This window comes from Lissotriton helveticus, chromosome 1_1, assembly GCF_964261635.1.
Source record: "Lissotriton helveticus chromosome 1_1, aLisHel1.1, whole genome shotgun sequence".
In the NCBI taxonomy this organism is placed as follows: Eukaryota; Metazoa; Chordata; class Amphibia; order Caudata; family Salamandridae; genus Lissotriton; species Lissotriton helveticus.
In genome coordinates this window covers 1439714700-1439734942 of record NC_136057.1, presented here as the reverse complement: position 1 = coordinate 1439734942, position 20243 = coordinate 1439714700, and the positions used below count along the sequence as shown (strand labels likewise).

Sequence of the window (20243 nt, the reverse complement as noted above, 5' to 3'; positions counted from 1 at the left end):
AGCAACCAAGAGCTTTACAGAGCACGTTTCATTGTAGAGCAGCATGAGCATCCCAAAAACTAGGTGCTGTACACCGAACAGTATGATGCGTAGGGTGAGGCCGAAACAGATTACAGAAACAGGATGCAAAAAGGATTGGGTGGGTCGGTGTAAATGGGATTGTACTCAGAAACACGCCTTTCCTAACTGCAGTTTGTTTATCTTTTTTAAAAAACACACAACCCTAAATAATTTCTAGTACCAAAACCGGAATTAGATCCAAGACTCAAAATTACAAAGTTAGCAACTTAGCCACTGGACCTAATCTCTCTTTGTGACCCTTCAGGGAGTCGGAGTCTCAAAATGGCTGCCAACATATCCTGGTGTAAGTGTTGGCAGCCAATCAGATCTCAGCACGACATCTGTTGGATTTGTGGAGGCTCTGCGCAACTAGATATACAAATTTACTTTCATCAAATGACAAAAAGCACTCTTTTTGGACCAAGATATAGCTTTCTGCAAAATTTAGTGTAATTCCGTCCTGCGGTTTTTGGGCTGTGGTCAGGTCTAAAATTTCTATAGGAATTAACATGGGGAATTCACTTTGACACCCCCCCCCCCCCCCCTTCTCTTTTTCTCAGCTCCGCTTAACGGATCACCTGAAACTTTCCAAGGCCAAAATCGCATTCCTATGGAAACAAGGTCCCAACTATAATTAATATATATATATATATATATATATATATATATATATATATATATAAAAAAATCACGAAATAGTTGCACGATAAGATCCGGAGGCAGTCGCAGAAGAAGCACAGGTGGGTTTGAAAACGTTTTCCAATTTATTGTTAGCAAGTGAGTTAGAGCGTCAAAAGCAGCTGGAGTTAACTGTGAGGCACCTGCCCAGGTAGCAGTCTATGGTTCCAAGAGGTGAAACTGAAGAAAAAGCCCATGCTGCCGAACAGGACTGGCTACTTCTGCCAGCCACGACATTTACTGTACACAATGCCCATTATTTGCCATTAATCTGCAACAACCAGATTCCTTCACAAGTCATGCATGCTATGGTCCAATAAAACCCATATATGCAAGAGCCAACATGCCAAGCATCTGATGACGTCGCACGGGCGACAGGACAGCATTGCACAGTGATACTCTGAGTCACTCGGATACTCAGACACCCGGAGGTATTTAGGAACCATAGCTGTCAAAGACGATATCTTTATTTAGGAAACACCTGCTGGGACGTGTCCTTAAAATAAAGCAAAAGGAAGGGAGTGTCTGCACAAGGAACCACTGGTCACAGCATGTCCAAAAACACCTGCTGAAACAACCAGAGTTTACCTGCTGGCTCACTGCCCACTCAGGAATTGTATGAAAGGTACTTATTACTGGACGATATCATGAAGCACTTTAAACCAAGTTTACACTATACTTTGTTGTATGAAGAGGCTTCAATCCTTGCATAACTTAACAAAAAGGTCTCTAGACAAACTATGCTACACAAAGAAACACCATCTCTGTCTTGCACAATTATTCACAAAGCAACCACTCAATGTCACAAGCAAACAAAAAACATGCTGGCTATCTTGGCGACATAGGCCAAGACGGCCTTTCTCCACTCCAGACAACCATGTCCGACTGATCTACAGAAGCACACAAGGAACTTTATCACAAATGAAGTAGCAAACCAGTCCCTTGGAAAAAAAAAAAAAAAAAAAAAAAAAAAGACAACCTACAAGGACTGATCAACAAATGGCAAATAACATCACTGACTAACTTCTCCAATTCATTTACGGCACCAATCTACTCCAAATTCACCAAAACCTTTCTGCGTTCTAATCACAGCAGCAAAGCAGCCTTTGCCTACAGTGTCAACCTTCGCCAAGTGGATGGCTAGAAAAACTATGGCCTGTTCGCGTATGGCACATGATATCTCTTTCTATGGCCAGCAAACACGCATTTTGGAGGGCAGGCAGAGCAGGCCTCTATGAAGACCTGGCTTGGAAGTTAGAGCTGAACTATTCCCATGAGGCACAGGCTGAAAACTGATTTGCATGTGGCTGGGTCTGAACTGGGGTGGTGGAGCGAGCTAAAGAATGATGATGGATTCAATCCAGATCTGTGACTGGGGGTGAATGTCTGAAAAGTTTCAGTGCTCCGTCCATCCTCTCCTTGCGTTTGCTCTATGAAGGCAAGTACAGTGTGGGACTACACTCACCCTCGTGGAGTGTTCGCTAAATGCCTGAAAAGTCATCTATGGTCTCCAACTCGACAGCAGCACACAACACACACACACACAAGCAACACACACACACAGACCATCCTTGGCTCATGAGGCATCCACCTCAACATTACAAGAACCAGTACATTAAACACTCCTCAACAAGTTAAGCAAAGACACGGACCTTGCGACTCACGCCCTGACCCCCAGTACATCAGACAATGCTGCTTGCCAATGAAGTTTGTTACCATCATCCACACAACCAGAGTGAACATCACCAAAATCACAGATAGATCTACTAAAGCAAGCCCCATACCAATACCCGGCAAACACTGGCAAAGCCAATAGATCGGGTGCTAGCCTGCCAACCTTGTGGTTTTGTTTGTGCTTGCTTTGACCTTTTTTTGGTAAAAACGTTATCGTTGGGGAAGCGGTCCTCATCAATAAAAAATGGCTACAAATATATATATTTTTTGGGATGGTCTCAAAAAGCACACTATCGGCATTCCATGGCGCGGAGTGATAGGTGGTTAGGTCATTTTGCTCCTTGCAAAGGAGCAGAATGCCGTCAGTTGCAATTAAATTGGCTGAAGTGAGCCGACCCACTGTTTCATGTTGTATGCTGTAGTGGGCAGACAATAAAGCGCGAATGACAACAGATCAATGGATGAAAACGGCCGACTGAAAGCCTTTACAGGCATACATAATTGTAGTAAATTCAAAATGCCCTACCTACCTAGCACTAGATGTAAAAAGAAATATATGAGGGCACAACAACGGTGTTTATACGACTACACCCACTCCCCGATAACCATCAAAAGCTTTGACGGGAACCACCAACACCGAGGGTATTGGCAAGTAAGAAACAAGTTACAGAGCAGGAGTGTAGTCCTCACGTATCCAAAACTCAGAAGGGCGCCTCTACACTGGCCGAGCCCACAAGCGCCTCTCCACTGGAAGGAAAATAGCCGCCATTGGCTCAGTGAGCTAAGGGAGCGCTGCGGAGTTCGACGTGCGACCATTTTTTTACCCAGCGGGTCAGAAACGTAAGAAATGCGACACCGGACACAATTTCCCAATAAATAAATAAATTATAAAAAATGTGTAAAACTTATTAAGGCCCCCAGTTGCATTCGACTGCTAATAATATATATATATATTAACTTTCGAAAGACTGCACACATCCTTTTTAAGTAGCAAAGCTGAGGTAGGAGATAAAAGTAGCGACAAAGGAGGACATTCTAGCGCAAACTAAACAGCGAAGGACATAGAAACAAGTGACAGACAGCGAGGCGAGAGATCGGCGGATGAACAATGGGAGGGGTGAGGGCCGATGAGGGAGGGGGCGAAGACACTCTATACACCCCAGGGCAGAGGCTGCCCGGGCACCCCATCTGTTCAGCACAGACCGGCTGCTCCTGGGGAGGGCTTTACCTGCTCAATCATCCACGCCCCCTCGGGGGAATCCCCCCTGCCTCCTCCTTCCCCCTCGAGGCCGTCTTCCCCCGCCCCTTCTAATGAATCCTAATGAAGAAATCAATCTCCAGCCCCAGGACAGGATTGTGGTTAATTAAGACTTCTGTTTCCTGCACAATACACCTCCTCTTCTCCGCGTCCCCCCTCCCCGAGGGTCTCATTAACTTCTTCCCTGCTAGAGGCATACGTATGCATTCAGTGCCTGCGCCCCTCGAGTCGAGCTTTGGTGCTTCGTCCCGAAGCCCCTAGCGCCCCCTGCCGGTGCACAGGCGCCCTCTGCCGACCCCCAGAGGCTCCCATACTGATCCTGTTACTGAGGATTCCCACAAGCTCCCAAGCAGCTGCCAGCATTGCCCCCTCTCCCAATACAGAGAATCCTAGTGTTTCCTCCCAGTGCCCACTGGCACAGCTCCCAAAGTGGCCACTGTAACAAGGTGCCCGCACGTATCCGAGACAAAGGATGTCACTGGCCCCTCACAGCCTCACTCTCCTAGGGGAGCTCATTCTCCCTATGGAGGCGCCCAATGCCTTGGCAGTGTCGAGCCTCCCGATGACGTCAGTGTATCAAGGTTACCCTAAGCCTCCATTGGCCTCCTAGCACAAAGCGCCTCACTGTCCCTTCTGCTGGCTGCTACTGCCCGCCCCACCAGTACTCGGATGCCCTCTATCCAAACGCCTAGTGTCCGCCCAGTACCCAGGGTCCCCAGAGGTTTCCACAGTTCTCAAAGTATTCACCCCTCGCTGCCACTTACTACGAGGGGACCTAGACTGCTCCGTTACCACTCGGGAAATCCTTAATGTTCATTTCAGTACCCATGCTGCCCCCCTCCTGCCCTCTACCAATACAGAGGCTTTTACCGCCTCCTCGCACCACCAGCGGCCCCCCTAGTACAGAAGCCCCCATAACCACCTCTCAAAGCAGACTTCCAGTGTCTCCCTTCCTCCAAGGTACCCAGAGGGGAATTAACCCCCCACCCAATATAGATGCCCATAAAGTCGTTTCTACACTAAGGAGAATTTCACTGGCTTCACATCAGTGCCACTACAAGTACAGAAACTGTCACCACTGACGGCTACCACTCTTTCCAGTGCCTGGTGTCCCTTTCAGTGTCAAATTACTGCTCGCAAAACCCAGTGTCCCAGCACCGTCTGCCGATCCTCAACCTCCAGTTGGTTTCCCCCAGTACTGAGCAGTCTAGTATGGATGACCGTACAGTCGAGCGATACCGGCTGAGGAAGTCACTAGCCAGTGGATAGAGCACAGCACATACTAGTGTGGGCGGCCAGGAGCAGGCACGGACCCTTGGTACCCACACCGCAGACCACCAGAAATCGCTCGAAGCCACTGCTAGCCAGTGTGCAGACAAACAGAAGACCGCTGCTGGCCACAGCAAAACAACCACAAACCAAGTCATGTATGGGGTACAGACCTCTACCTAGATACAGGCAGCACAGCCAGCTAGAGGCAAAGGAAAACCAAGAAAGCAACCGGACCAGTTCTACGGCATCGCCAGTGATTTGTCAACAGAAAAAAGGGGTTGCTGATAAGACCCATGCCCTCGGCACCTGAAACAGGGGCAGTGGGTCTATACTAATGTCACAACTAAGAGTCGCTCGGGGCTTCAACTGCTAACCCAAAGCGGAGCCAGGCAACGCAGCCACGTAGATATCCCAAAGAGAAGCCGCATTCCTCAAGTATTGTCCACCTTGTGGTAAGCTTTGAATAAAGGCACAAGATAAGAGGCGGTGTACTTCAGAGTCTGGAGGGAGTCCAAGCTGCCTTCACCTGCACCAACGCACAAATCAGAAAGGGAGGGAGGGAGGGATGGATGGATGGATGGATGGATGGAGTTAATTTATGGGCGGTGTGCAAGCTGCCTCTTAACGGGCCGTGGGCCTTTACCCTAAAGTCGGAGCACAACCAGATCTCTTCATCCACCTGCGATACTGAACGTTCACGATATTTGACGACAGCTAATGGATCCGGAAAATGAAGCCAGCAAAACCACAGTACATGGGGCAGCGAAAGCAATCTGCTGTCTGTCTATGAGCTCGTGGGCGAGCTGCGCGTGCCTGTACTGCTGCAGGTGGGCGAACAAACTGTGAGAGGTACTAGGCCAGGTAAAACCATAGGGGGGGGGGGGACATTAGCCCAGCACACCCCTATTCTGTTGGGGGGGCGGGGGGAAGGATTCTGAATCAGGGCTTGGCATTCCTCCACACCCGACCTGCCATAGGCCAGGCAGAAGATTAGGGACAGGTATTAGACCAGGTGAGGGCCACCAACCTTCGGCAGGACCACTGCACAGCACGGTCACTGGAAGTAAGGGTGCTGCAGCAGCCCAAAAATAATCATGTTGGGAGTCCAGATGGTAAAGGCGCAATATTTCTGTTTATCTGGTCACATTTGCTGTGCGTTTAAAAACAAAGGTCAAATGTCATGCTAGGACTACTGACAAGCTTCTGCTTATTCAGAAACTGGTATTTACATATAATTCTCTGACTTAAATAAAGATGATATATGTAAAAGTGAATTAGAGGTTAATCTTGCTAGGGTACAAGAATTAAAAAAAACGATATCCTTCAGCTTGTCCCTTCAAACACACAACAACGTTTAAATAATATAACTAGACTATACATAGGATTCAAAATAGCTCAGCAATTAGGACAGAGCAAAAGAAGCACGCTTTTTGCAATTCTGAAGTGTGATGAAATCAAATATTTTAATAGGATTAAAATAAATCAAGGCAGTTTTCTTGGTGACAGACGCACATGACAAATATCCGCTAATTATCTTTTCTATGCAGTTTACTAGTAAAACCGCATGTCTATGCAGATGTAATGCCATTCCAATGGAAAATATGCTGCCTGTAAGTAAAGGTGTGCAACCACAACTGTGTTCTAAAATGCATCAGCAGCTACACACCACACCTTTACGGCTCTCCTGCTGAATCGGCCCGGTACGTTTGCTAGACTTGTTCTTGGTAGGATGCTTGGATTTTTCACAATCGCTGAGACTTTAGTGATGTAATATTAATGGCAGCACCACTGCTGCACGGTGGAGGCCTACGCTGATGCGGACCAGGGAACCCAACCACACATGGGAAGAGCTCCCCTCCCCGGGGGCAGATGGAGGCAGAGGGCCAGGTGGGGAGGGGGGCGTGCGTGCCAGCGAAGCAGCAGCGAGGGAAGGACTGGCAGCCAGGGCTAGGAAGGCTCAGCTGTACCGCGTCCATACATTCTACATCCAACCTATAGAAACACCTCCGTTAAGGCACAGCTCAGAGACTTAAGTCCTGGTGCGATTCCCTCTATCCGGCTCCGCCACATACCGGACCAGGCAGACTCAGACACGCCGAGGAGGGCCGGGCCGATACCGAGAGCTGCCGTTCACATCGACCAGCAGAAAATGGGTCCGGACAGGCCCAGTGGCAGGAGCCTGTCATCAGGGGAGCATTCCTGCCCACGTGCCACCTCTGGGCAAGACAGGTCCCGGCGTGCGACACACGGCACCCACTTTCACTGCGGACACGCCTGTCGGATACCTCACGGCAGCACCGAGGAGCGGAGTCAGCAACCTGTCTGCAGCCGCATGGACAGGCCCTGGCTGGAAGGGTGAGGGTGCCCTAGCACCAAGGTGTGAGCACAGACTGCGCAGTGCGGGCTGGTCAGCGTCGCCGCCCCTTCCACCAGTGCAGACTGGGCAGGGCCGCCGACCCCAGTGGCGTCTCTCAGACTTTCATTCGCCTTGCTCTGAATAGGTCACCTGAAGGTCTGAGGCCCTTGAAGTGGTGCGCACCGCCGGGGCTTGTTACGCCCCGGGCCGTACCCCTTCAAGTAAAAGAACGAGAAGCACCAGTGCGGACAGCCCGCTTAACAAGGTATGAGCGGAAAGACTAGTGCAAGCTGGACTAGAGTCCTTCCAGTAAGCTTGGCTGAGAAACCAGGGCAGAGCCTTTCTGCCGCAGTATGAGCACTATGCAAACATGGTACAAGAACAGACCAGGGCCTGCCTGCACAGGGCCGCCAGACAAACGAGCGCTGACGTGCCCCTTTCCCAGGCATACTTCGAGGCTAACAAGTGCATAACTGTTCGGCGCACCACCAGCGACGGGTACACACCCTTCTTGGGGTCTTACACCCAATATATAACCTCGACTATAAATAATTAATGCCCCCCCAGCCAGGCGTGGTCACCATACGCCATTACGGTCCGATCTATAGTGTCCTGCCTCTCGGCAAAATGGGTTCAGACGCCCACCAGGCCTCGCCTTGCACAGAGGCATGTCAGACAGTGCAGAGGTCCACGCCCCCTTTCAATGACACGGATACTGATTGGCGGGTTTTAGAGCCCCACATGTTCCCGTGATGACACTGCTCTTTATGCTAAGCAGGTCCCAAAACCCACCTACGAACACACCGCCGCACTCCACTGTACCCAAGTACAGAAAACCAGGACCCTACCCATTCTAACGGCATGATTCTTAGGTCGTTAATAAAATCACCATCTGGCGATAAATACTATACGGCATGTTTCTTTTTTTCTACCCTGGAACCGGTCTTTGGATGCGTGTGTCCGGTCCAGGGAGGACCTGGCTTGGCAGTTTGGTCTGGACTGTTCCCATGAGGCACAGGGTCAAGACTGATTTGCATGTGGCTGGGTCCAAACTGGGGTGGCATAGTGGGCAAAATAACGATGGATGTAACCCAGATCTTTTGACTGGGGGAGACCGTTAGCGTGGTCAGCATTCCGTCAATCATTTGTTTGCTGTAACAGTTTCTTTTTGCAGCCTAAAAGTGCTAACCTTTGGATTTCTTGCTACTTTGGAAACAAGTAATCCCCAAACTACTGTAAAGCGCCCCGACGCAAGAGGCATTTGTCCGTGGTACACAAACAGCGTACTTAACTAAAACGATGAAATTCGGGGCGGTCTATATCCCCCAACCAAGCTAATCCGCTCAGCCATCAGCAGAGGGCAACCCCCATCACAAGAACGTGTGATATTAAATCCCGTGTTGGGCACAATAAGTAAGACGGAGTTGCCAGCTTCCCCTCAAGACGAAGGACATCATCACGGGTGGGGAGGGAGGAGTCCCTCCGACACCTCTCTGGGGGACAAACATTACACACAGCAGGCGGAATCTAGCACAATCTTGAAACCTCCCAGACATCACACATGGAGTGGGGGCTAATCCCAGACCAGCCATCACATCAATAGGGTGCGCTGCGACTGCAGGAGAGGGGCTCAAATGCAAGGCCCCTCCGTGTGCAGAGCCGGGCACCACCCGCTGCCAGTATTGTCAGACCACACCTCAACGCCGAGAGGGGCTTGGCGCCCTTTCACACCCCGAGAGATAGCATCATTAAACATGGAGGCCATGACAAAAGGTGCTTACACAGAACTACCCGCAGCCCCCACCCACCACAACCATTCCCAATACAAAAGAAGAAAGGGAAGGCACAATGCAACCGAGCAGACAATGCTTCGGGGTTTTATATAATAATAAGGTTTTGGGTTTCTCAAGCGTCAGTAATACATGGAAAACGGTGGCATTAGCAGGGCGGGTTTCTTCAGAACGCACGAAGCACAGGCAGTAGTGGTACGGGTTTTCCTCACACAAAGCGCCACAGCCCGGCAAAAGCAGCACAACTTTCCACAGGAATAAACAGGTACGGGTACGTCAAGGGCAGCAGTACAGATAGACACACAAATATACACACTGGATAGGTGTTCACGACTAGCGGAGAATTCCCGCATAAACCACACATTAGGCGACGCAGAGCAGAGAAGGTTTGCCTCTGGTGCGTGACTGACATCTGCACAACACAAATAGGGCGCTGCTAGCTTCCTTGCCACAGAAGTGGACAGTCCAGTTTACAGGCATTGTAACAACTGTAAACTCGGCATCGAGTCACAACCAGCCCACGAGGGAGGCCTCGACTGCTTGTCCACGCTAGGCCCGAGAGGAGAGAAGCTCGGGCGGCCATCTTGGACTCAGAACGAGTCCTTAGCACCCTGGCCAGTAAGAAACACACGCAGCCACACCTGCGGCAGGGATAGAACTCTCAATAACGGTCGTTGGCATGATTAAACGAAGTGCTGCCAACGCATCAGTGTACGGAACACCGCTTCTATACATTCACATACAGGAAGTGCACTGACACACAATATAAGCACATCGCCGAATCCAGTCGGGCTCACGCTTCTGAAAGGCTTGGGGGCATCCAATGGTGGGAACCAGCTCTACAAATCCACGTACTGCGTTGAACGCAAGTTTCCTCTCCTTGCTTCCAGAACAGCCTTTGCTCACGGCAGGCGGCTCTGCAGGCAGCCATTACTGGTCATACTTTAAAGAGTTTCACTCCTTGCCTACACTTAGGGCTCTTACTAGTCTCCTGGGGTATTTTTGTCTTTTAAATGGCAGTACTTTCTGTAGCGCCGCGATCCTTATATTCGGGGAACGTTTTTCAATATGCACCAGCAGGCAGCATTTGCATGCGTGGTTGGAGGCGCTTTGTTGACCGTTTACTAAACTGTAGATGCATCTTTTTATTTTGGGGGTCACGACTCACGTAACAAGGCCTTTCTTCTGACCAGGATCGCCGATTACACTGCAATTGGCTTAGTATTGCGGTGAAATTTCACCACAGTCTTGTGGTAGCTGGTGCTCAAAATGGGTATATCAGTTGAGTAAAAAACAAACAAAAAAAAAAAAATACACATTGCCTTTTTCGGGGTTCCTTGGCCCGTGCTATTTGTCTGGGACGAGAAAGACTGCCCTCGAGTACGTGTACCTACGCGTAGATGCCAGGGACTCCTTAAAATAAATATCTCGCTTACGGCAAAAGACGGTATATTGGTTTTCGCTCCGGGGTGGGGGAGGAACAACAGAAAGGGGCTTGTTTCCTAAATAATGCAGACAGAGGCCTCTGTGATGGATGGATTCTGAACAATGGGCACCCCAGGGGAAGGGCTGTTTGTATTGTGCACTGGTGAGGAGGGAGTAGGCAGAGGGAGAGGAAGGAGGTGCATGTGCACTGGGGGGAGGAGAGCGACCGGGGACCATGCAATGCCCATTGAACCTCTCAAACACAAGCTGAAGCGTGTCCAGATCAGAAAACACAAAGAATCCAAACCCCCCAGCAAATACGACCCACCCGAAGGGTAATACGAGCCCCGAGTCTGCCAACGACAAAAGGCTCGAAATCGCCCGACGCCAAGAGGTCTTGGAGGACCTCAAAGTGAGGCGCCCGAGTTCTACCCGCAATGAGGGGCCTCTCAACGCAGAGATAACCGAGGCGTCCCAACACAAGGCCTCCTCCCCCCCCCCTGAGCTGTACAAGACGTTCCACTCAGAGCGTGCACACCAAGCACGTGATGACCAAGCGTGGCCAACACAGGGCCTGCACATCAACCAAGAGAACCCGAGCTCTGCCCACAGACCAGCATCCCAGCCAGGAGGTTCTAGAGGCCTGGATCCCCCACAAGGAGGCCATGCCTGCAGCACCGCTGAGTTCTACCCAAGCGTGGCCAACAGGGCCTGTTCTTCAACCAAGAGAACCCAGAGCTCTGCCAACAGACCTTCCCCGCAGCCAGGCGGTTATAGAGACTAGAACCACCACAAAGATGTGCCCATGCTCTGACAACACAGGGCCTGCATCTCAACCAAGAGAACCAGCTCTGCTCACAGACCTGCACTCCAGCCAGCAGGAGGTCATAGACGCCTGCACATCAACCAAGAGAACCCTGAGCTCTGCCCACAGACATGCACCCCAACCAGGTGGTTATAGAGGCCTGGAGCCCACCAAGACCGTGTCCATGTCTGCACCACCACTGAGCAATACTGCATCGTGGTAAAGACAGGACCTGCACCTCAACCATGAAAAATCCTAAGCTTTAGCAACACAGCCCTTGCTTCAACTAAGATTCCAGAAGCCTGCACAACCAAGTGTGTCCTCGCTGTGCCGTCAGTACAGTTTGTGTAAAAAATGAGAGATGCAAGAGCTCTGCCCACCACAAGTGCTTGCTCCATAATCAAGAAGCAGCACATCGGGCAATAGCCAATGAGGATTACACTGGTCTATGGCAGTACATCGGCAGCGTAATTTCACACCATCCAATCACACCTGTAACCCAGAAGCAGCCACAATTAATTTCAAGGGGAATTAGCACTACAAAAACAACTGCCCTTGCAATATTTTAACCAACCTTTGAGCAGATCTTCCCAGATCAGCTACCAATACTACTGGTTAAAGTACACGAGAAAAAGACTCCAATACACACCACCAGTTTCTAAGTTTCTTCACAGTTGGTTATTAGGGTTCATTCACGCTGGGATCTCAATACGTTGGAGCAGAGCAAGACAGTGCTCAAATTTTGGGACCAAACTTTCAAACACTTTCAAACAGAGTCAGAATGGGCTTGTTAATGCTAACCCGCTGCAGCAGATCACCCTGAGGCGAAGAGGGTAGATCATATTACTCACCTTTAGCAGGACAACCCAACAGCAGGAAACTCATCACCAGGCCTGTCGGCAGGAGCCCCAACGGGAGAAGAACCTTTCACGTCAAAGTGCCTACGGGTCACCTAACGCAAGCAGCAATGGGAAAGTGAGGTAGTCAACAGTAGTCCGAGTCCCTTCCTGGATGGGAAGGTGAGCTTCTGGCCACCTAGCAACTTGGGATTTGAATTTAAAGGAATGCATCAGGACAATGCAAGCCTTGGGTCACAGGGTGCACACATGCAACCCACAAATTATATCAACTAGTTGACAACAAGCAAACGCGCAAGTAGCCAAGTCAAAGAAATTACTTTCCAGGTAACAGATATAATGTATGCTTTAGTTATGAAGAAATCTTTACAGACCAGATTAAAGTGCAAATAAAAATGTAAGACACCAGGATCCAGCTCCTACAGAACAGCAATCGCTTTAGTATCAAGGAGCATCGAGGTTAGGGGGAGACAAACTTCAGAGCCAGAACGGCTAGCATTCCCAGTGCCATGATAAGGTGGAACAAAGCATGCTTGAACCACCAGGTAAGTTCAAGAGGAAACAGCAGTTGTGGAATTTTGAGAGATGGGAAGATGATGTCTTCTTTTCTAGGGGTACAAATGTGTATCTGCAGCAGCGGCTTCATCACATGGGCTTGTAACATGCTTTTAAACAAAAGTAACTGTTCACAACCCTCCTCGCCCAACAGCAAATCACAGCATAGAGTTTTTAATGCAACCACTCGATAGCCTGCTTAAAAACTCCTCAGCAGCCCATAGATGACCCTGTCTAGTAATATCTAGTTCCATTTGGCTGGCTGACTCAGAAACAGTAACACACTGCTCAGCTCCACACGCCCAAAAGAAACTCCAATATCAGAAACGGCCTAATCAACGCCCACTCAAAGTCTAGACAGACGCATTCTATTCAGTACAAACTGAATCCAATCCAAAGCCTTGAAGGAGACATGGCTTGGAAATAACTCAAACCATGGTTATGAGCCAAATCTTCATGACTAATACCGTAATATCTAAAAATATGGCAATTTCTTCTCCTAAATCGCCTCCCATGTATTAAACAGGAATACCATCCGCGGCTCAAGCTACAAACTTCAACATAAGATGCAGGCAACCCAACAGAATTGACAGCACACGCTCCCTGCTCACATATGTCAAATAATCAGAATTGCTCCCAATAAAAGCAAAAGACATAAGGACGCACAGTATCAAATCAGTGGCTTAATGAGCTTGCCAAAAAGAAGGCAGGAAAGCTTGAATGACTATGTCCATTACCACCCCCCTTTGTACCGCTTTTGGCCGCCATAAGTGTGGCAGGGTATGCTCAGACGTGAGTCCCTTGCTCACTTTGCCACTGGATTCAAGCAAGCCGGGCTGAAGACGGCTGTAATGCCAGAAACCGGTCCTCGGAAGCTTGTTTCCGGTCCAGGGAAGGCATGGCTTGGCAGTTCGGGCTGGACTGTTCCCATGAGGCACAGGGTCAGACTGATTTGCATATAGCCATGTCTGAACTGGGGTGGCAGAGTGGGCTAAAGAACGGTGATGGATTAAACCCAGATCTTTTGACTGGGTGTGAGTGTTTGATTGGTTCAAATGCTCCGTCCATTACCACCCCCTTTTGAACCCCTATGTCAAGGAACCACAGCAATAAAGACAAGGTCCGACAGAAGACTGAGGAAAGAGTCCCACGGAGAAGCGAAGGTGGCAAAAAGGTGAATTAAGCAAGCAACATTGGCAAGGCAACAAATAAAAATTCCTTAATCGCTCTCTTCCCCAAAAACCTCTCAACACTCCATATCTGCAAAACTCTCGACCTTCAAAACGTTGCAAACAGTAGTTATGAAGTGGGCTAAAAAGATGAAAGCCTCACCCATACTAATTGGGTCTTCTAAAGCATCCCGTCGTCAAGGGAGTTGCTCAAACACTCACACTCGAGATCACACACTTAATAAATCCCTAAAGGGGGGTCGCCCCCTACGATTGAGGCGAGTGATGGTCATACTACGTAGGAACACACAGTTGACCCTGAAATACGGAATCACAGACAGACATTGGATCAACTTCAGACGATAACAAGAACATGCCAATTCACACACGACATAACTATTTGCTATGGTTTAGACCCATTGGAGCTCATAACCAATGGGACCAAGTAGCATCACGCTGCAGCTTGGGGTCAACAACATCGTACCAAAAACTCTTAAAAATAAAGTGGATTCACACACTTGGATAGGATCCAGTTGTTTCTGTATGGCTAGGCTCGGCTAATCCGAAAATGATCCACAGACGAGTCCAGAAGTTATCATGGACCATTGAGAGGGGGATTATCGTGTTCACCATTAATATTCACCATGCAAATCTCAAGTTTAGACTGAATAAAACCACTTGTAATTTCAAAAGCATGCAAGTGCATCAAGGAACCGAAAAAACGTTTTACGGGGTGAAGCAGGTCATCTAATACCATTTTAACACCCGACAACCTTCAGTCCAGAGCTGACCCTGTGAGGTTTAAGGTGAATTATTAACTAACATCTCAATCAGCTCTTAAATACAAACATTTTATAAAAAGGTGTTTAACTTTCAAAACACCCCAACCAACTTTATAGCCAATTCCAAAACTCCTTTATCCGGGACAATACAAATTTTAACCTACAGAACATAACCTAAATCTGGTCTTTATCAATCCCTAAATGTAATAGCAGACCTGATGCACCAAAGTAATAAAAAGGACATGCTGGTGCAATACAAAAACATAGGAATATTAGATTAGACAAATTTTCTCTGGAACAATTGGCGGAGCCATCCACAAAATGACCACACAAACCTACAGGAAAGATAAACACTTAACGGAATATAAGAAATCCAGAGAGCAGAATCATATCTTGGTATCCTATCTAGCGACCATGCCCACCTAAAGCGTGGAGCATGATCACTTGAAACTGCTTAAAGAACTCAAGCTCAGACTTACCCACTTGCAGGACGCGGCCAACGGCACCTGATTGCAGTAGTTGTAGGCCGCGGTTGAAGGGTATGCGGGCATCCCTCTCACCTTCAGGCGGATGGTAGCCTAGAGAAGAGTACATGCAGATCTCCCGCTCGCTACGCGGAAAGGACCAGAACACAATGCGCTTCTGCACCGGCTCTGGGACGCGGGAGAACCGCTCCTCTACCTGCAAGTGAAGAAAGAGATGCAACACTAGGTCAGAAACAATCAAAGTACTCCTATAACATCCTAAGAGAGCCAGCAGAGCCCGAACTATTATACTCAAGAATGGTTACCCACCAGGTGACCAGCCCTACTACTTATGGGACAGGTACCACAAAGACTGCTGGTGGATAAAGAAATTGTAACTTGCATTTTACTTAGGAGAAGGGAATCCATAACCACCCAACAGAACAGCACTGGGTAAGGTTGCCCAGGGCTGGAGGAAAGAACAGACCTTTGCCTGGATGTTGGTTTGGGTAGATCATTGTCCAAGTTTACCTGGAAAAAGGATGTTATAGGGAGAACCTTTTCTGTTGTAAAAGAAAAAAAACAAATCCAATCTAAACATACTAATTATTTGACATTATAGACAAAAGCAATACAACTAATTCCTGATTGTAGAATGTGTATGATTAAGCAATAGCTGAATTAAGTTTGGCACTACACTCAAAGTTCAGGAACCGAGGTCTACAAACAAAAATTGACATCTGGACAAGCACTTAGATGCAGCAACTGAGGTTCACCGAGTCTATATTATGGTGTAGTGTCATTTACCCAATAACACAGGCTCAGCAACAGCAGATGACATCACTGCACCATGGGTGACATCAGGTACCAGGCACCCTATGAGTAAGGCTAACAGCACTCAAGTAAGAGCTGAAATTCAGAGGATGAATGAAACCAGTTAACACAAAGCTAAACAATTTCTAAGTTTTCAACTTCCAGACAATGAGCTCCAGTATCCCTCATGCTGAATGGTCAACGCTTTAGCAGCTCGGAGCTTGTTACGTGCCAAACAAACCACTCACTGTAAGTCTATCTTGCTGTTTGCAGCCAACCACCCACGTTCCCAACAACCAGAAGTGGGAGAGCTCCACCAGCAGCAAACCGCTGAGCCGTGCATAACAGCAAATCACAAGGAATATACTTTAAATGGAAACAGCAGCGCCCACCACTGAAAACCTGAGCACTCCCAAAAGCATGGAAGGTTGGAAGATCGTTTTCGTTTAATGCAAACACAAAGTAGACTAGTAGTCGGTGTTTCACTACACAAGCACAGTTAGCAATATGGACTGGTGTTAAGATGTGTATTTGGTTATAGGCGATTTCTTGTGGAATAATTATGACTTACAGCGCTTGATGGTAACAGCATTTAATAAGTGCTCAAGAAAGATTCTTACTGACCTTTAGCAACTTTTATAGAATAACGTGCACCCGTTCGTGGTGTTACATGTCAGCTATGCCAACATTCACTATAAAGAACAAACACACACACACACACACAACGAGTGTCCGCAACTGTAGACAGGGTGGAATACTGGCCATAAAATTCCAGTAACATCTGACAACATGGTATCTGGCAAGAACGTAGGACATATATGAACATACACGAAGCCTGTGATGTGAGCATGCTGCACACTACACACATTTCTATTCAGTTTGGTCAGTGAGGGAAGACTCATGAAAACCATCCCTTCAAATAATGCCAGGCACTACTCCGTTTTGATGCCATGAGGATTATTTCAATTTAGGCGAACCCCTATCTCTGTCCGCAGATTGACTATACGTCAGATATGGATCTTCCAACCTAGATGAGCACTCCCGTTCCCGGTAGGCGAGGCACTCTAGTTCCCAACTAGACACTACTTGTTTGCTAACGATTTGCTTATAATGTTTACAGAAAAGCCTATATATGTGCTCCCTGCCCCTCCCCCACTTGTGCTCAGACCTCATGGACCGACTATCCTAACCTTTCAGTTTTATTTAAGTATAGGATGTTCGCTTAGAAGCCCTTTAGGTTGAAAGCATCACTGCATACAACATTCTATTGCTGCTTCGTCTGCAGTCTAGCATAAGGGACCCATCTGCTGATAGGGCCGGTAGATATTTGTGTATTCAAAGGATTGCCGACCTCTGCTCGTGCTCATTTTCCACAGGGTTTACCTCTGCCTAAGAGTAGTGGCAAATTCCTGGCTCGCGACTCCCTTTGGGATTCCCCTTCGGGATCGTCGTGTATTATGAACCAAACAGTGCTGTATGAGCTTTGGTCGCTACTTTAGCCTTGTTCAGAGTTCACTGAAAAATGTAACTTCCTGTAACCCTACGGTCTGCCCGGTGCCCTCTTCACCGCCGGGTCTCATCTGCTCATGGCACATGTCCTGTACCCCCAGGCCTCACCAGGTTAAAACACAGCGATTTTACCCTCTCCCCGTCAAATCTCTACAAAAACACCAGGTTGCAGTCCGAACCGTCACACACTACTCGCCCGATTATAGCACGGACCATGTACACCACACATCCTCCCTGCCTGGGTCGCAGCAATTCGTAGCACAGACCCTCTGCCCCCCTTACCCCCCCTGCTTGTAATCAAGCGTCTGCTCCCTGGGTCTCACCTGCTCGTAGGCCCAGCTCTCGGCGACGCTCTGGGCACTCAGGTCCAGGAGACTCTCCAGCCTTCCCCGGCCCCGCACCTCCGCGGAGCCCCCCTGGCAGCGCCGCTTACAGGGCGGGGGCTCCATGGCGTCTCCCGCGGGCCTGCTGGCACTGTTCCGGCCGCTCTTCCTCCGGCTTCACTCTTGCCCCAGGGCGCGGCCTACTGTCCCGCAGATCCCCGGGCTCTTGTAGAATGCAGGCCCGCTTCCCCCCTCTCCGCTGCGGCCTAGTCTTGCCAAGTTCCGGGGGCTGCGGTACCCTGGCTCTCCCGAGCTCTCGGTCCTTCCTGCTCCCCTCCCCGTGAGCGGCCTGGTCCTCCCTGAAGCTCTCCTCCGTCTTCTTCCCGGACTCCCGTGGTTCTCCTCCGGGTGCTTCCCGTTCCTTCCTACTCGTGCGACTCAACCTCCCAGCAGATCCCGGAGCTCCCCCGCTTGTTTCCGTCACTTCCTCCCCGGGTGAGGCCCAGCGCACTTTCGGGTCTCCAGCCTCCGTTCCGACGGCCGCGGTCCCTTTAAGTCGCACACAATGAGCTCGGTATCTTTATCCAGCAGCCTCGCGGACCCACGGACTTCCGCCCTCTGGGAGCAGGAAGCACCGCCCAGAGTTTCCACTGGTCAGCGCCTCTGCCACTCATCCTAATCCCCGCCCCACACGGACTAGAGCGAAGCAGCACTACTGCCAATCAGTCTCGAGCTGCCAGTCACAACTAGGGTTTACATTCCAAACCAGAAGCGACTACCCATATATGGAAGAAAAGGGCGGGGCCGTTGCTCCATTCATGGTTCAAAGGCAATTGAGAACGAATTAGCAGAGGACTGGGCCAGAGCTCTCCGAATTGAGCAAGTGGCCGTGGATATTGGTTAGCATGGCAGGCTCGCACAGCAAGCTGCGAAACAGAGTAGAGGTGCCAGCTGCAATAAAGCTATATACTGCGTTTGTTAGGTAACTCCTTATATGAGGCCTTGCCGATGACCTACAAAGCTGCGTTTACCGAGTTCTCATGCAGACAATATAAACAAACATTAACGAATAATAGTAGTAAGTTTCACCTTCCTTGGCCAAACCTCTCCCCAAAACACAGGTTTAGGCAAAGATCTATAAATCCTAGGTTTGGGGAGAGCGTATACCCTTAGAATATACGTTAACATGCTCACTTGATCTAATTCTCTTCTCTGAGCCTGCTTGAACTATGATGTATTCAAAATTATTTACGTTTGTGCTCTAGCACCATGATACTATGCTTGTGCACAATATACTATATGTTACTATTGTTGATGCATGGCCAGCATTAAGATACAGTAAGCTTGTTAAAAAGAAGTATGCAACGGTTTCAGGTTATAGGAAGATGGTAAGTTCCATGTAATGCCCTACCAGGAGCAGCCTCCTTGCTGCTCAGCCCATACACTCCAACTGACTCACCCCCTTCAAGCACAAACACTCCAGCATTCTAATGACCCCACCACTGGCTGAGCAGCAAGGCAGAGAACAGCAATGGGGAGAATGCATTATCATAGCAAGTAGATTATAACACATCTCCCCTTAAAAACATTATAGTAAATCATGTGAACGCAAGATGACAAAATGCACAAACAACACATCCACTATAATTCATCAGAACTACATGCCCTTACAATCTAGGAAAAACACAAAATAAAAGTTCCAACCCTTAAAACAGTGTGTGCTCACCTCACACTCAAGTAGAGCAAGAAACAATATCCCAACTGGTAATATTCTAAAGACAATTAACCCGTTGGCTGCGCCGCCCGTTTTGCGGAAGTGCGGCACTTCCGCAAAACGGGTGGGGCCGCGTCGGCCATTGGCCGACGGCAGCACCAGCGAGGTAGTGCTGCCGTCGGTCAATGGCCGACGGCAGCATGGATGGGGTTAAGCATGCATGCTGGAAGCATTACAGGTGTAGAAATAAAGGAGACTTCAATTCAATTAAGTTTAGGTTGTTATTCATCATATATTTCAACAAAAATTATGCTGAGTCAAGTTTATACAGTTATGGCAGCACTGTATGAGAGAAATCATAAGACAACCCAATTGCACTTGGTGCTAAAGTATGTACAAGTGAAAAACCTGGCGACGCAAGTGACAAAGTGAACAGCGTGAATGGCGCAAAGTGAGCAATTGTGTAAATATTATACAGTGAGTGGCTCAAGAATAGTAACAAATTGAAGTGACTGTATAGGATAATTCGCGATTTGTATTGAGCCAGTGTAGAAGGTGCGCTTAGTATTGCGCTGTAGAGTGGACGGCGTTTCGATCCTCATCAATTGGGATCGTCTTCAGGACGAGGTTGTCTGGTTTGTAAGGCACTGAAGGTAAGGTTGTCAAGGGAGAAGTAGATCAGTGGAGCGGAAGCGGGCAGCATCATCCGAGATTATTCTAAAAGGGTTAAAGGAGCGCC

The 20243-nt window shown here is 48.8% G+C and overlaps 1 protein-coding gene across 1 annotated transcript in view; it reads right to left on the bottom strand.

The window, feature by feature from the left end:
- ZSWIM4 (zinc finger SWIM-type containing 4) overlaps nucleotides 1-18409 on the bottom strand; it is a 39841-nt gene extending 21432 nt beyond the window's left edge. The window contains exons 1-2 of the mRNA XM_078685551.1: nucleotides 17791-18409; nucleotides 15161-15362 (exon numbers count right to left, since the gene is read on the bottom strand). Of these exons, the coding sequence (XP_078541677.1) occupies nucleotides 15161-15362; nucleotides 17791-17916 (328 nt within the window). The 5' untranslated portion in view covers nucleotides 17917-18409. The remainder of the gene's footprint in view (nucleotides 1-15160; nucleotides 15363-17790) is intronic.
- Nucleotides 18410-20243: the final 1834 nt, after the last annotated feature.